We start from the raw sequence: 16,693 nt of genomic DNA on the forward strand, positions 1-16,693 counted from the left end.
CCTCCCTGTACAAGTGCGAGTGAAAACAGGCAACGAGGCATAGATGCCTGAACAGTGTCTAAGCAGAAGCAGCTCACTGTAGGGAGTGTATTTTTTTTTGTTTTTTTTTTCTTTCCCTGCTGAGGTTTAACTTTTTTTTTAACCTGAGATAGCTGCAAAATGATTGCATATGTTGCCCTGCCAGAGTTGCTAAAAGGCTTTCTTATTCAAAAGTTTATTTGAAATAATTAGCTTGTGAGTTTATTTATAAAGGAAAGATCAGATATGTTTGAAAAAATCAAAAGCCCTCTAACTCCAGCATTAGTTCCTGTTCTGGCTAGTACCCACTGCTTGGCTGGCTTCAAAGCTGAAGGGAAAAGCTGCAGGTGAGCATCTATCCCTACAAAACTTAGCATGCTGTTTACCAAAAAAATTAGGAAAGATGCTTCAGTTGTCTAACATCTAGTATTCAAATGTGGTTCCAACCTACAGGGTTCAGTTAAGAAGCTTGCGGAAGTCATTTTGCTGCTGTCTTCTAATGTTCAGTATGAGGAAGCGTTAGTGGCTCATCTTCACCATGAGCGATTCCTACACTTGCCTGGGCCCTCTTGCTGGTTGCCTGAGGCCAGGGTGCTGCAAGGTGCTATGGGACTGGTTGTGAGTGGGAAAGCTGTTCTTGCAGACAGCATCTTCCTAAGCTCCTGAGTGGGAGAGGTACTTGGGGTGGAGCCCTGCTTACAAACCTTAGAGAGGGCAGAGAAGGCACTTTGTGGAGAAACTGCTGGGAGAGTCGCCAAATGCAGAGGAGCCAGTGGGGCTCCCTCACGCAGCGCTAACAAGCCTCACAGTGGCACCCGCTGGGCTCCCTCCCCTCAAGCAATGGTGTTGCTGCCCCAAGAGCTCATACTCAGCAGCTCCTACCCAATTAGCAAAAGGGGAAAGGGCTATGGGTCTGATGCAGCTGAAATAGTTTTCCAGCTAGACATGCCTGTAAGGGAACGTTTTGTCTCTAGCAAAGGGAACGCTCCTTCTATCATGTTAGCACAGGGCCAGAGACAGCCCGCAGACAATCAACCCACTTTCATACCCTGCAGTAGGGGAAGAGAATTAACGCCTGGGCAGAAGTGCTCAGGACTACCTGCTATTAATAGTCTTTGGGAGAGCAATGTAAAAGCACAAATAGAGCAAAAACGTGAGCGGAGATGCTGAAGATGGGACAAGGCATCTGCAGGTGTCCTCTTCTACTTGGCTCCTTTGAGGGAAAGAGAAGAGGGCTTTAGTAAGATGGCTCTGGGCCCAGCACGCAGGTTTCAGCAGGAACTGCCATGGTCCCTACGGTGCTGCCTGGCTGTGGCCACCAGGCATTGCTGCTGCTCAGGGTGCGTGGCAGAGACCGTGCTCGCTTCCTGGCCTTGCAGTGCAGCACCAGTGTTCTCCCTGCTGGTCCTTGGCCAGACCCAGCCCAGGGCTAGTTCTGCATTGCAGCACCTGGGACATGTCCCAGGTGTTGCATGGACCTGGCAGCCCTTGTCTCGCTGCTGGCCCCTGCTTGGCACTGCTGTGGTGCTGCTGAGGCAGGGGTGCTTCGGGGGATTAGAGCTGTATTATAGCTCCAAGCATCCCCTCTGCCCCCCAAAAACCCAGGAGTTTCTTCCCAGCCTGCTGAGCTAATGCCACCCTGCCCTGGACCTGGGCAACCAACTTACAGGCAGCCGCCCCAGCACTGTGACTGTGCTGAGCCACTCACCTTTCTCCGCATCCAGCTTGAGAACATCCACCCCGGAGAAGATCATCTCCTCTGGCTCCAAGGCTCTGGGAGTGGCTGCAAGGGACGTGAAGCACCTCAGTGGTGGGACAGCGCAGGCATGCTGTCCCATGCCACCCTCTCTGCTGCCACCACACTGGTGGCCTGTATCAATGCTACTGCAGTCACCACAATGGGCCCTGCTGCCCTTTGAGGGTGCCCTTGCCAGCACGGCCAAGACGTGAACTGTGGCTTGAACTCAGCCGAATGCTAACACGGTGGGATCGAGTGTGCACTGAGGGCTGCTTAGGGCAGGTTGAGCAGTGCAGTAGGAGACAGAGGCAAGGGCTCTCTTTAGTGGTTTCCCCTGCTTGTAAAAGCTGGGGCCTTTCTGCACCCTGTTTTGAGGGGCTTCATTGGGACTTCAGATAGCCTCAGACCTCAAACCAGAGATGGGAGGGGCAGGACTCAGGGCCTTAGTTTCAGCTGTGACTAGGCACAGACTGAGGCTCCTGTTCCTGTGTTTTTTCAGGATCCCCTCCAGAGAGAGTGGCTGTAACGCAATGACACTGCATGGTGTGGGGCTGCTGAGGGGGCAGGGAAGGGCCAGTCCCCACAGCATGTCCTCGGGGTGGGCTCCATAGGTGTAAAGGTGGCAGAGTGAGGCTGCCTCTAGGAACCTCTTCCTTCGCTGGTCACCTATGCCACCTCACCCTGAGGCTCCTGGGCTCTCCCTAATGGGGCACTGCCTGATCCTGCAAGGCACTGAGCAGCTCTCCAGTGATGCTGGACACCCTCTCAGCTCCTGGCTGGTTCTGCTCCTCTCTCAGCTCAGGAGAAACTAGGGACGGTGACTGGAGATGCTGCTTTGTTCCTCTCCTCCTTCCCCACCCTGGCAACCTACCAGGGCAATCCAGCTTTTCCCGAGTCTCAGTGCCCTCAATCCTGGTGCCATTTTTGTAGGAGCACCAGCAGTAGCCCGTGCTGGCATTGCACTGCCTTGGAAGGTAGTCTCCGTTCTCATCGCACTGGGGGCGGAAGCGACCCGGATGGACACCACCAAAATTGGCCTCCACCTGGCACTTAGTTTGCACTAGGGCAATAAAAACAAACAGGATATACCATGAGCACCTCGGGCTGTCTACTACCCAGGGGCCTTAGAGCATTGCTCAGTCCAGAGGATGGTCTGGCCAACAACTGGCCAAGGGCTGCATCGCCCAACAGCGTTTCAGAAACCCCGGGCCAGCCCCTTGACACTACTCCAGCAGGGAAGCAACTGCAAAATGCTTGATTTTGGAAACAAACAAAATCCTAACTTAATTGGGAGAACTGCCTTATTGGGAATTCTCCTGTGAAACTCGTTTACCCTAATGATAGCGTTATGGTAACTCTGATGACGCTACTTAAGGGAGACCACATCAACGTGAATTTTGCTAAGGAGGATTGGTCTGACTGGGGCTGGGGAACAAATCGGTGTGAAGTTCTGAGCACTGAGCTTTTATCACGAAGCAGCTAAATAAAATTTAAAAGGAGGAAGAACAAACCCCACCCCGAGGATTTTTTAAAGCTCTCTCTCTAACCAAAGATACAGGATTTGAAGTGGTGGTCTGTCTTTCCAGACGTTCACTCTTTTCCAACACTCCGTGTCTGCTGGCAAACAACAGGCAGCGTCTCTGTGGCCGACCCTTTCTTGGGACTGTGGGTTTTTCTTCGGGAAATCCTGGTCGACTTCAGCCTCAGTCCAACAAACAAGCAGCTCCTCGGCAAAGCCCCAAGGGCTGTGCCTTTCCCTATGAGTTTGGCTTTATCGGTGCATATTAGAGGCAGCAAAGGGGCTGAAGACTGGCATGGCTGTCAGCCTTCCTGTTAAAACTGGCGTTTCAATACCTCTGCGCGAGTGGAAATCCTCACAGCCGGGAAGAGCAGTCGCCTGACCTCCTCCCTCCAGCCTGGCAGTGCCCCAGCTGCTGCCCTAGATCCATGCCCTCACCTTTGAACAGCCACCAAGCCCTGCCCTAGGAGCATCCTAACAGCTCCGGATGGATGCTCCTGGCTGGACACCAAGGAAGGAAGAGGTCCTTAGCTGCTGGGCCAGAGCCTCAGTTGCCTTCAGGGTGCTCTCATGCTGTCCCCTCTTGGGATGTGATGGCTACTGAAGGGCTAGTCCTAACAATCCCTTAATTTAGTAGCCCCCATCTGTTGATACCTTTCTCCGCTGGGATTGCCTTCTGCTCGTCCTTCTGGGGGTTTTTGGCCAGTTCAAACAGCAGCCACTTGTGCATCCAGGATTCAAAGGACTGCAACAAGGGGAAACAGCACAGGGTAACCAGGAGAAAGGAGCGTGCACGATGGGGACGGGCGCTCTGCTGCAGGCTCCAGCTCAGAGCAGCGACAGCCACATGCACATCACCTCCCTCAGGGTGGGAGAAATGCAAGCCTGGAGCAATAAGGATTTTCCATTTCCAGGTAGAGAAATGGCAGTCCCTCCCAGGGGCAAAGCAGGGAGCTTCTGGAAGGGGCAGGGCAGGACAGCAGCCCCGCACTGACCTTCCAATCCGCATCAGCCATGGACTTCTTCAGGTGCTTCAGGTTGTCCATCAGGTCGTCCTTCAGCTCTGGGAACATCTTCCTTGGGTCTGCTTGCTGCAGAGGTGACCACCAGAGCAAGATAGGGCAAAGAAAAAGGGAGAGATGAGATGGAGCTCTTGTCTACATCAACCAGAGTGACATTACAGGGCTCCAGGAGCTCCCATCAGCTCTGAGACCCTGAGGGTGCAGGAGGGGAACACCCGATGACACCGATCCAGCCAAGAGACAGCTCAAAGCATGGGGTCCCACCACCTCCAGCAGGGCAGAGGGTAGGTGTGGGAGGTGGCACGCTCCAGTAGTGCCTGCACACCAGGGGACACATGGGGACCTTACCAGCAGCAGGTGCTTGACTTGGTCCTCCGTTTTGTTGCTGACGGGCCCCATGATCTCCATGGGCTAAAGAGAAAATTCAAATGGGAAGAGTCAGCCCAAGACCTGGCAGCAAGCCAGGAGGCCGTGAGGCAGCAGCAGCCTGTGCAAGGCAAGGGTGGGTGCCTCTTACCATCCTGTCTGAGGAGGGGGCAAGTGGCAGGTCCCTCATGGCCAGCGGCATGTTCACCATGGCCATCCGCATCTTGTTCATGGGCTTGGCACCTGCCGAGGAAGGAGCGCTGTGAGGGGCACCAAGAAAAGGGACCATCCCCCTCTCTCCCGAATCTCTCCCTGCACAGTTGTGTCCTGCAAGACCCAGCTCCACCGGGGGAATGTCCCTGACAGTCCCGGGGAGCTGCCACCACCTCAAAAGCCAGGCCCACTCCTAGATATCTCCCCTCTGCCACCCTTGGTTTTGGTGGTCAAGCAAGACCTGTCACATTTCTCTGGCCACCACATGAGCTACTGACTTGGGGGCAGCTTCCTCTGCAGCGACTCCAACTGCAGGGTCTGCGAGGTCTTGGTCAGCTTGCTGATCTGCCCGCTCTGCTGGTAGACAAAGTAGACAGTCACGGCCTGGCCAGCGATCAGCAGGGCCACGAGGATGGAGAGCGCGGAGAAGGCGGCTTTGCGGCCCAACGCAGATCTGCAAGACATGAGGGAGGGAGCTCAGCTCATGCTCTGCTCTACTTCTGGAAGCTGGAAATGTTCACAAAACCCCGCTGCAAGGGTGCGGAGGTAGAGGTGTGGGAGCTGCGTTCCTGGTGCTTTGCCCAACCTTTATGTCAGGAATCCAAGTATGGGGATTTCTAATTAACACCCTGAGGAGGCTGCACCACAGGCTATAGGAAACACACTTGTGCTCTTCAATCTCTGCCCCTCAAAATCCTCCTGCTAGCCTATGGACCACCCTAAATAACCTCCATCAACTCTGCAGCCAAACAAAGGTACTTTTCAAGCGCAGCCAACTTTGGCAGGCCAGTGGCAGAGCAGGCACTGGCTGCCGGCAGTATGCAGAAGTGAAATTTCAATGTTAAGGTTACTTCTGCACATTTAGGGGAACTGAAACCTGCTTGGCGTAGGTGGGTCACGCACAAAGGGGGCAGCCAGAAGCGCGTGGGCACAGGGGCACAGCAGTGGCCATGGGCTGAGTGCCAGAGCACTGCGAGAAGTTTTCGAGGCATGTCACATGGCTGTGGGGACAGCAGCCCGGCTGGGGCACCCCCCTTTTGCTGGAGCCCCTCAGCAGAGGACACAACTGGCTGGGAAAGATCGTGGGTCCCCACGGGCAGAGGACATATCCCAAGAGATGTCAGATTGTACATACTTTTAAAAAGTAAAGACAAGGTGCATGAGTGAGGCACTCACTGCTGTCCAAAGCAAAACTCAGGCAAAAGAGGTCCCGCGGCTGTGTGAGGGCAAAGTAGGTACCTGGCCAGCGAAGCATGCGGGTGCCAAGGCAGACTTGGCACTCCTTCATGGTCCGCCGGCAGCGGGCAAGGTCCCAAGCACCTGAGCAGGGCTGGCCACGCAGGGGGCGGGCAGGGTCTTTGACCTTGCTGGCAAGGAATGAGTTTAGCAAGACTGCAAATTGCAAACAGGTGCCAAAGAAATGCAAACAGAAGGAGGAAATGTCGGACTCTCAGGAGCCAAATTCAACCTGGCAGAGGTGGGGGAACAGATCCGTTGGCTTGGGTGGGGTGTACACAGCCCCACAGGTGGCAGGAGCAGAGCTTGGCAGTGCCTCAGAAGCACCTGATGCCAGAGCAATGGGAAAACCCCATTTACGTACGGTCCCCTCCTACTCCCTGTCCATGCAATCTGACTCTCTTTCTCTTGCTCTTTTCTTCTTCTGTGCAAAGATTTTTTTGACTAGCATGTCCTGTGGGCTCATTCGATTTGCCTGTTCTATTAATCAGAACTGATGGATGCTTTTTTTCTCCAGAAAATAAGAGAGGTAAAAATAGCACTTTGGGGCAGACTTTCTGATGCACTTTCAAACTCTCTCCGGTTCGGCTCTCTCTCCCAGCAGAGCTGCTTCAGAAGCTGCCTTGCCCCGGGGATGCAGCAGGAAAGGCCTGAAGGCAGCACCCAAGGGAGCCTTGGGCTGGCACCGCTGCTGCAGGATCCAGCCTCGCCAGCGGCCCGTCTGCCTGGCTACTCCTGATGTCAGCAGTCCCCAGCTGTCTGATTGGCTGGCGTGCTTTGGGAACACCTCCCCTCCCCCCCAGCCTGGTGGAAGGTGGTTGGAAGATGTCCGTGGGCGAGGGGGGACAACTGGGGGCAGCCCTACATCGCTGGGGGGCCTGATGTCCGCGCCATGCCCACAGCTGCCCCACGGCCACCCTAGGCACCCTTGCCCTCTGCGGCTACGCCATGTCCCCTTGGCCCCATAGCTATGCCATGTCTCCTCATCCCCATGGCGTGTACCATCACGTCCCACGGATACGCCACGTCCCCACAGCCATGCCGCATCCCTCTTGGCCCAGCCGTGCCCCCTTCCACCCCATAGACCTGCTGTGTCCCCCTTGGCCCGGCTGTGCCTCATTTGGCCCCATTGCCCAACCATGCCTCCCTTGGCCCCACAGCCACGCCATGCCCCCAACTGTGTCCCCCTCGGCCCAACCATGTCCCCCTCGGCCCAACTGTGCCTCATCTGGCCCCACAGCCACGCCATGCCCCCAACTGTGTCCCCCTCAGCCCAACCATGCCCCCCTTGGCCCCACAGCCACCCTGTGCCTCCCTTGGCCCAACCATGTCCCCCTCAGCCCCATAGCCACACCATGCCCCCAACCATGTCCTCCTTGGCCCAACCGTGTCCCCTTTGGCCCCACAGCCATGCCGTGTCCCCGTGGGTCAACCATGCCCCATCTGGCTCCACAGCCATGCCGTGCCCCCAACTCTGTCCCCCTTGGCCCCATAGCCACCCCCGCCCCCGGGCCCAACCGTGTCCCCCTTGGCCTTACAGCCATGCCATGTCCCCAGCCACGTCCCCCTTGACCCCATAGCCACGCCAAGTCCCCCTTGGCCCTACAGCCATGCTGTGCCACCAACTGTGTCCCCCTTGACCCCATAGCCACGCCGTGCCCCCCCTTGGCCCAACCGTGCCTCCCTTGGCCCTACAGCCACGCCATGTCCCCAACCATGTCCCCCCTTGACCCCATAGCCACGCCATGCCCCCAACCGTGTCCCCCTTGGCCCCACAGCCACGCCGCGTCCCCCCCTCCCGGGCCCAACCGTGCCCCATCTGGCCCCACGGCCCCACTTGCGCCTCCACCTGCCCCCGGCCACCCCTTCGCCCCACACCTCTGGGGCTCGCCGAGGCGCAGCACGCCGCTGCCGCGGTCGGAGGTGGAGAGCAGGTCGCGCTGCTCCTCGGCCATGGCTGCGTGTCGCGTCGCGTCGCGTCGCCTCGAGCCGCCGGCGGGGGAAGTGGGCGCAGGTCGCGCCGCGCCTGGAAATAACCCCCGCGCCGCCGCCCCGGCCCCGCCGCCCCGGGGCGCCAGGAAAAAGCCCCATTGGCTGCCGCCGGCCGCGTCGCCTGTTGCCAGGCAGAGCTCCGCGCGCCAGGTCTCCGCTGCGCTCTTGGGGCCGCGTCCTGCCCCAGCCGCGCCGCGGGGGACCCGGGGGGACCCGGGGCGGGGGGGGCGGCGGCAGCCCACGCGCGGGTGGCACCGCGCGCGGCGGGCGCGGGGCGGCAGGGAGCGCCGGCCGAGCGGGACCCTCGCCGTGCGAAAGCCTGCTCCCCTCTTGCCTTTGGTGCCAGGGGAAAGCTGCTTTTTCGGGCACTTCAGCAGAAACCCCCGTGTCGAGGGCGCCGGGGTCACCCCCACGCTGGGAGACCCCCGCGGCGCTGCCAAGGTGGCGACGCTTAAAGGCCTGTCTGGGGTCTCCATGCCCTCCTGGGCACTCAGCGCCAGGGTGGGGGAGGCCCATGCGCATCCCTCGGCCCTGCCTCCACCCCGAAAAAACGAGGGAGGAGAAGCAGCCCCAAGAGGTGGCCGTCCCGGGGTGGGCGAAAGGCAGCGGGGGGCTGCCGGCAGGGCCGGGGGCTTCGTGTGCAGGCTGCCCCCGCGCCTGCCTCGCGGGCTGTCACCGCGCCGGGGGCGCCGGGGTCCCCGCTGCTGTTATCTCCAGCGCTAGGACCCAGCGCGACCTTGGTCAGAGTTCAGCCAGAAGTGATGCTCTGGGTGTGAAATTAAAAGTAACCTGCCCCGGGCATTTGCTGGCGTCACCGGTTACTAGGCAAACGTCTGCAACTCGCAGCTGGGAGCCCGTAAAGTTTTAACTCAGGAGCTGGAACAAGCTCGGGAAGATGTCTTCAGCTGTTATATCAGTTTTCCTAGCTCAGCGCTGGAGCTCTCTAGGCAGCAGGGACTGAGTCGCAAACCTGGCAGCGGCTCCAGCCCACCGCCGGCTGCTCCTTCCTCAGCCTGCGCGCGCCCGCGCGAACGGGGCTGGAGCCGCGTCCCGCTCCCCACCTGCCGTAGCCACCCTCCTGGAAGGCCCTGCAACGTGTCCTTACCCAGCCGGCATAAATCAGGCAATGGTTCCTGCCAAGTGAAATACGATGACCCCGGTTGAGCAGCAGCCCCCCCTCACTCTGGTGTTGGGTGCAGTGTCGTGCCGATGTGCCCAGATCAGTCCCAAGAGCAGCACAGGGATGCCCGAGCGCTCTCCATCCCCTGCCCATGATCTCCTAAGGGAGCCCCAGTCTCCTGCTACGCTTGTCAGCCAGGCTGGGACCTGAAATTCCCCGAACCGTGGGGGATGGAGACGGGGTGACCTGGTCCAGGCTCACTCCCAGTGCTCAGGTCTGGCCCTGCCATGTCTAGACAGACCAGCTCGTCCTCCTGGATGCAGCTGGAAGTGCCACCACCGCCCCGTGGCCAAGCAAACCTCCGTGTTCGCTCTGCCCAGCCCTGGGTGTCGAGGCCGGCTGCAGTGGGACGCCCAGGGCAGCGACTTCCCGGGTTTTCCCACATGAGCTCCCCCAGACCAGGCAGGGAGCATGTCCTCGCTGAGGGTCTCTGGGGACCCAGCTCGGTGCAGCCTGCCGTGCCCCCACACTGCTTCCTGCACCCGAGCGCTGGAGATCGGCGGGGCGAATCCCGCCGGGGTCCTGCCCCCGGGGACAGCGCGTGCGGCGCGTTCAGGCTGGCCCTGCACCGCGTCGCAGCGCGGCGTCGAGACACAAGCGAGGAGCCGTGCCGTGATGGTGCGGAGACGTCCCCGCTCGGCCCCGGGGCGGGCTGAGCTTCGCGCTGCCACGCTGCCCCGTGCCAGTGCCAGGCTCGGCTGCAAACACCCGTCCCCGCCAGCACCCAGCCTTGCGGGCAGCCCCAGAGGCTGTTTTGAAGACAAATCACTTCTCATGGACGCACAGTCACAGCTGACCTCTCCGAGCAGCCAGCTGGAAAGGACCCGGGGAGCCCAGCAAGCACCAGGCATGTTTCCATGACCGACCTCAGTCCGAAAGGGGAACTACGGAAAGTCTTAATAGGAACTTGGCAAATGAAACCGACAGTGATTTTGTTGGAGATGGGCCCAATTCTGCAAATTTGGCTATGGGGGCAGGGGGAGAAGACTCACGCTCGTCCCTACCCAAGCCAAAGGAGGCAGCAAGGCTGCTCCTATGTGGGTCTTACCCTCGTAATCAAGCCCAGCTCACAGATTTGCACCACTGAACCAGCCGTTTGCTCTGCATCCAGACATCTCTTTTCTATCAACTTTTCCAGTACCTCCTGCTACGCCTTTAAGCACAGGGCAGTGACGTTTGATGCACTTTAGGTCTGTAAATCAGTTTTCCAAGGAAGATGCAGGCCCTTTTATAGCAGCTCTCAGCCCTGCTTTTTCCCAGCTGTTTCTTCCGCAGCTTCAGAGGAGCGCCTGGACCCAGGCAGCTGGGGTGGAAACCAAGTCCCTGCAGCTCTGCAGCACATGCGAGGGCTCCAGCCGGGGTCTTGGAGGGCCTGTTCCTCTGAAGAAGCAGAAACAGAGCCTTCCCCATCATGGCCCTGTACAGAGGCATCCGTAAATTGGCCCCAAACGTATGTTCCTCACCACACTGTCGCCCTCCAGGCTTCAGGTGTGCAGGAGTCAGGACAGCCACGTTTTGTGCTACCCATGAAAATCTTGACAACATAGTAAATCTTGATTATAGGAGGCTGGGGAACGGGCTGTCTTTCTGGGGGGAACCAAACCACCTTAATATCCGGGGGAAGGAACACAATCGTAGGGAGACTTAGTTCAGACTTGCCTGTTACACGGAGACCTTGACCCAAGCAGGCAGAGCTATTATTTCAGGCGTGGAGTTGGAAATAACCCTGCGGGCATTCACGTGACGTCATTTGTTACCAAGCAAAGCCTCCGTTTCACAGTCCTCAGCCCACAGTTCCCAGGGGGCAGCTAAAGACAGACGTTATTTCTCACTGCCCGCAGCCCGCCGTCCTGTTCTGCAGCGCGGGATCAGCCCTCCTCGAGGGGCTCTGCTGCGGAGCGATGGCAGAGCACAGCCGAGTGGAACTGCGACGCCACAAGATTTAGCAGCAGACGCGGATCTGCTCCCACCTTGTGCCTTACGCCACTCGCTCAGTCCCAGCAAGCCCAGAAATAGACTTTACTTGACGATTCCAGGGCCAAACTCAAAACTTCTGTTTTTTGCAGGACAGAGGCAAGGAGTTTGCTTCAGACCTTTCCCTCCTGCTGAGGCAGAGCCTGCTGCAGAGCGATGTCCCACTTTGTGACAGGGCAGCGAAGCACCAGCTGCCACCAGGCAGCTCTGGGGCACGCAGCACTGCATCGCCGTGATTTCTTTTTCGATGTTACGCTCTAGGCAGTGCACGTTTGTGGTTTCATCATGCTGCGGACGCTGCCGTTGCAACGAAAAGCAAACCCTGCAGCGACACGCCGCAGGTAAAGTTACTTCCGACAGCTTGGAGCAAAGGGTTTCTCGCCCTCTCTGGGGACGGGCAAGGACCCTGGGGGGTCAGCGGAGGGGAGCGCAGGGCTGGGGCTGGGACGCTGCACCCCGCGGGGCTGGGGGCACGGCTGCGCCCTGCGGCGGGGCAGGCGCTTGGTCGAGGGGAGGGTCAGGTTAAACAAGCGCTAGCCTTTCGCTGCCGGCCGCGCGCATCCGCCACCCCCGCGTCCTTCCTGCGTTGCGTGGCGCGTGCAAACTCAGCCGGCTGGGGGGGAATCGCCGCCGCTGCCGTGGGCTGTCTTTGCAGGCCAGCGGGTTGCTCCCGCGGCTGACGCCAGAGCACGTGCCCGGTCGCCAGAGCAGAGAGCCGACGCCGAAGGGGCAGGGACAGGCAACAAAAAACGCGCAGCTCTCCGTGAACGGGGGCGTTTGCGAGAGCAGGCAGCCGGGATGGGGAGCAGAGGGAAGCGGTTGGCCCAAATCCGCTCGGCGCGGCGGGGGGAGAGCCCCGATACCCTGTGCTGAGCAGTCACCCACCTCCTCCTGCCTCCGCTGTGCTCTGGGGCGTGCTTCAGCCCAAATCCCACTGAGGCCCCGACCTGCGTCCGTGCTTGCCGGCCGGCCGGGCTGCTCCCTCCCGAAGGCCCAGGTGACCTTCCCCTCCACCCGCCTGCTTCTGGGGCTGCGCAGCGCCCCCCCCCCCCCCCCGAAAAGGGAACCGTCTGGCTGCCCCGTTTCTCTTCCTCATTTGCCATTTCCACCCCCCCCTCCAGGGGATGGCGGGGGGGGCGGGGGGGATGTTTCGCACCGATGCAAGCAGTCGCTTCAGCCGAAAAGCCAACGCAGGCTGCACGGAGCCCCCCGTGCGCGCCGGACCTCCCGCCCGCCTGCCCCCGGGGGAGCCCGCCCCGCCGGGCAGCCTCAGCGCCGCTAACGCTGCTGTGCCCCAAGCGCTCAGCGTCTCCGGCCTCTCGCTCAGCTGCTGGGCTGCAGCTGGGAAGGTGCAGGTGAAGAACAGACGTGGATGTCTTCTCAGCGCTTGGAAGAGCATCCCGAGGTGCACAAGCGCTTTGACAGTGAGAGGCTCTTCAGACGCAAAGCAGTCTTAAGTTATACGACGGGCATGTGAAAGCTCTTATTATTTACTGGCATGGAGAACGGACCGCGAATAAACGCTAAGCGTTTTTTCCTGTTACGTTACGTATCGTGATGGACAAGCTGAGTTTGATTACGCGCCGGTGCTGCCTTTAGAGTTCGTGCGGTTTTTGGGCTACCTCACAGAAAGAGTTTTTACGCCCGGAAATTCTCCCTTGAGCACTTAAACGCTCAAAAGTTCAGCTGACAGATAGCTAAGCCCGTTTTAAATGTCATTCGGAAGGCTGTATGGATCATGGGTGCTGCCCTGGATGAATGTCTTCCTTGGAACATTCAGATACTTGATTGCACGCTCTTTGTAATGTGCTGCTAACGCTTAGTGTCAATGTTGTTAGTAGACGTGAAGTGACTTGAAATATTAATGGATTTAGCGCCCTTTCACTTTCCCAAAACTGACTGGTGTGGTTTTAGTCACTTTGTAAGAGAAAGCTATTTCGTGATGCGGGTAAGGGACTTAATCCCGTGCAAGAACTTATAATCACAGTCCTCTTACTTCAGTCCTAAGCGTAGGCTGCTTTTAAAAATATTGTTGTTGCATGCTTCAGCACGCAGTATCTCCTACTCCCTGTGGGTCAGCCAGGAGAGGGAAGCATCACAGTCCCAAATCCACTACATTGCAAGGCTACTGTAATTCAGAACTACGAGTCTGAACCTTTCATGATTCCGCTCAAAAAAATACTTTCCTAATTAAGCCTTTTTAAAGCCCTGACTCATTTACATGGGACAGCATAGGTGCTGAAACTACTGAAAAATGCCGCCGTTCTCTCATTAAGTGGTGTTTTATGTTGGAGCCTATTAAAGTACTACTGTGTGAAGAAGGGATGATAGCTATCCAGTGCTTCTGTTTTCATCTTAAACTTGGAATTTGGAAGTATAATTAAGGCACATGCATTCTTTTAAAGTATATTGAAGCTGCAAATAAAATTGCCTGGAGGTAAGATTTCGTAGATTGTGTCCCACGATACATGTGTTTTCTAAAGCAATACCTGACCTTAAACGCTGCCTAGGCTGCTGCAATACTGCTTTTCTAGGACTTGTGAAAAACCTTTCTATTCCTAGCATTTTGATTTTGGTTTGTTATTGTCTTCTTCATGAGGCCAGATCTTTTAAGCACGTTCCCCACATGCTAACTGTCCTACCAGTAAAGCCAAGAGGTCTGACGCACCGCCATGCCTCAGTTCCAAATTAATAATAAACACTTGTCACGTTATAAAGTTAGAAGATTCCAAGTCATCTGAAATGTCCTGCAGCATCAGAACTTTAACATCAACCTGCAATTTTTATTATGCAATCAACATACATAAGAGAAGAATACTTCTAGCAAAGATTACCGTATGACCGGGTCTCAGCTCATTCAAGCTCACTTAATAGATTGGTAGGAAGTTTACACGCACACACGTTGCATTATTTTTATGCTAAGGGAAGCATGACTACTTAAGTCTTGTTTTCATTATAATGAGAAGTGAAAAAAAAAAATCCGACTACTGTATTTTCATAGCGATGCCTAGGCAGCTCACCAACTGTTCAGTGGCAAGTAAGATCTTAATATTAAATTGGTAATGTATGAGGCATAAAAAAGCTGCTGAAAGTGCCAGTTATTTAAGAGGATGACAAAAAACTGGAATGCTGGATAACTTAAGATCTGCTTATATTAAAAGTGACCGTGTGTATCTTAATCAGGCATAATCAAACATGATGTCTTACTTTGTTTTGTGGCCTTATTAAAAAGCAAGCTCATACTTTCTTGCACAGTCATAATATAAACAAACTTCTTACAGCTAAACTAGCTAGGAAAACTAGTTAGGGATGCCTGCAGAGAAGTCATTGAAAAAATCTTATATGTAGTGTGTAGACACAGGAAAATGCTTCTGTTTGAAGCTGCGGACACAAATATGAATTTCTTTCTATCAGAGGCACACTTTCTATCGCGCACTTTGTTATGTAATAACTATCCAATTTTAAAAATCAAGTGTGAAATGAGCTCAAAGTTGCATTAAGCAGGCCAACTATTTCCATTGCGTGTTCTCTTCAGTCGTTCTAGAATCGCTAGAGTAGATTTTTTTTTTTTGTTACATTTAGTGAAAAAATATATTAGAGTAATACTTGAGTTCTCTCGTGGTCATACATGCTTTTGTGTCTTGCAGAAATCATTGCAGCCGAACGAGAATGTGGATTTGAATAGCGGTCCACTGTTTGAATCGGATGCCTTCTGAAAGATAACCTTGCCCTGAGATAAATGACTACCCTCTGACTATACAGTTGAGTGAATGTATTGACTGGGAAAGTAGATTTATTTTGGACATGACCTACACAAATTCTGCATAAAACTTAAGTGAAATAGAGTCTCTCTCTGAGGAAGAAAAGGGATGGGCTGAATTCAGGGGTGTTCTAAGCTCTGGAGCGTGAGTGAGTGAGAGGACCACCAGATGCATCAGTTATTGCTATCTTCTTCCAACGGAAGAACAAGATGGTAATCAGGGGGAGGGCTTCGTCCATTATATAAAAGAATAATCTTGTTAAATTTTACTGGCTTTAATTCTGAATGAGGAGTTTGTTCAGCTGAGGCTAGGGATCTCTTTAGGTACTCAGAGAGCAACCTTACTTGCATCTCATCCCAGTTCTCTTCACTGTACAGATAAGATTAAGGGAGCGTTTGGGACCTCTGTAAGAAAATCCTTGCTATTTGTACAAGTGTGAAATTGTCACTGAGTTTGTACATAAAGCATGTGAAGAATCTGGCACAGAGATTTCCTTCGTTCAGCTTCACAATTTGTGCTTCACCAAGTTGCAATTAAGTTATATAGCTGAATCACAATCACTTTTTCAAATTGCTACATAAAATTCATCAAAGAACTCTTACAGCATGCCGAGGAGTATGTCTCTTTTCCATAACTTAATTTATTTCGCTTCGTCAGGTGCAGTATAGAACAGGACTTTGTGGCAGAGAGTGTGCAGCTACATATCACGGAAGATATATTTTTAGTATCAAGGCAAGGCAGCTGAACTTGAGCAAGTCATTGGGAAGAAGGCTAGGGGAATGATTTTCAGCTGAGAGACTTAAAATGGCTCCAGATCAGCTGAAATCATTATTTTTTGGGAAAAGAAGCTCTTAGGAGAAGGCAGTGATGTTCTTTTGCCTCCCCTCTCCCCCTATCAGAAATTTAGGGGTGGACAGCGGTGCTTCGTCCATGGGAGCGGAGAGGTTTGTTCCTTGAGCAGGGTCACTTTTTTTTAAGGAGTGAAGCTGGATTTGATAGCTAGCATTTATTCCCTGATTGACAGGAAATAAGACCAGGCTACAGAGAGAAAATTTGTGCTAGAAATGGTTTTCTGTATGACAGTTCTTAGGTTAAAGTTTATGTGCACACACACAAAAGAAGTGGAGACAGTCTGTATTAGAACTCCTATTTCGATGTTTTTTGCTTTGGGTCATTTTGAGAGACATTGAAGGCTAAGATAATATGTTGAACTTAACCGACTGTGCAATTGGAATTCATTGTCAGTCTTTATCCTAATGTATAAACTGGAGTGTTTTCCTAAGATTTAATGTCCTAGTTTGAGCACCTTGACGCGTGACTGCTGCTGAAAGAAACTGGCTCATCTTTTTTCTTATATCATTTTTTTCTGGCACAGGGACCGGAGGTAGGAATGAGTGTTTAGTGTTTTTGCTGTTAATCTTTGTTTACAATGAAATGGGCAGGGAAAATAGAACAATTATTGAAATTATAAGTGATTTTTAATGACAACGTATAAAATGTAGACTATGGTTTTGAAACAACAGGTAACTGCCTTTTTTTCTTTTTTTCAACAGAATGTTCAAATAAAAACTTTGACAGGTGATGTGGTAAGGTCTTCATGACATCTTAGTTTGTAATGATAACTGCACTGCATACGGTTTTATTCTAAATGCTCTGGATCATGTGACATGTTCT

General features: G+C 54.6%; 1 protein-coding gene and 1 long non-coding RNA gene across 3 annotated transcripts in view; one reads left to right on the forward strand and one right to left on the reverse strand.

The window, feature by feature from the left end:
* Window positions 1-198: 198 nt before the first annotated feature.
* Window positions 199-16,693, reverse strand: part of CD74 (CD74 molecule) — a 133,011-nt gene continuing 116,516 nt past the window's right edge. The window contains exons 2-10 of one of the 2 annotated variants that reach the window (XM_068960195.1): window positions 7,991-8,089; window positions 5,155-5,330; window positions 4,815-4,906; window positions 4,646-4,708; window positions 4,271-4,366; window positions 3,930-4,020; window positions 2,628-2,816; window positions 1,727-1,801; window positions 199-1,231 (exon numbers count right to left, since the gene is read on the reverse strand). In XM_068960195.1, coding sequence (XP_068816296.1) covers window positions 1,221-1,231; window positions 1,727-1,801; window positions 2,628-2,816; window positions 3,930-4,020; window positions 4,271-4,366; window positions 4,646-4,708; window positions 4,815-4,906; window positions 5,155-5,330; window positions 7,991-8,067 — 870 coding nt within the window. In that variant the 5' untranslated portion in view covers window positions 8,068-8,089 and the 3' untranslated portion in view covers window positions 199-1,220. The remainder of the gene's footprint in view (window positions 1,232-1,726; window positions 1,802-2,627; window positions 2,817-3,929; window positions 4,021-4,270; window positions 4,367-4,645; window positions 4,709-4,814; window positions 4,907-5,154; window positions 5,331-7,990; window positions 8,090-16,693) is intronic. The other variant, XM_068960196.1, reaches the window with a different exon arrangement.
* Window positions 11,460-12,801, forward strand: LOC138069115 (uncharacterized). Its single transcript, XR_011143926.1, has 2 exons — window positions 11,460-11,599; window positions 12,380-12,801. It is a non-coding gene; the product is annotated as an uncharacterized lncRNA (long non-coding RNA).

The sequence above is a fragment of the Struthio camelus genome, chromosome 13, assembly GCF_040807025.1.
Source record: "Struthio camelus isolate bStrCam1 chromosome 13, bStrCam1.hap1, whole genome shotgun sequence".
NCBI classification, from domain to species: Eukaryota; Metazoa; Chordata; class Aves; order Struthioniformes; family Struthionidae; genus Struthio; species Struthio camelus.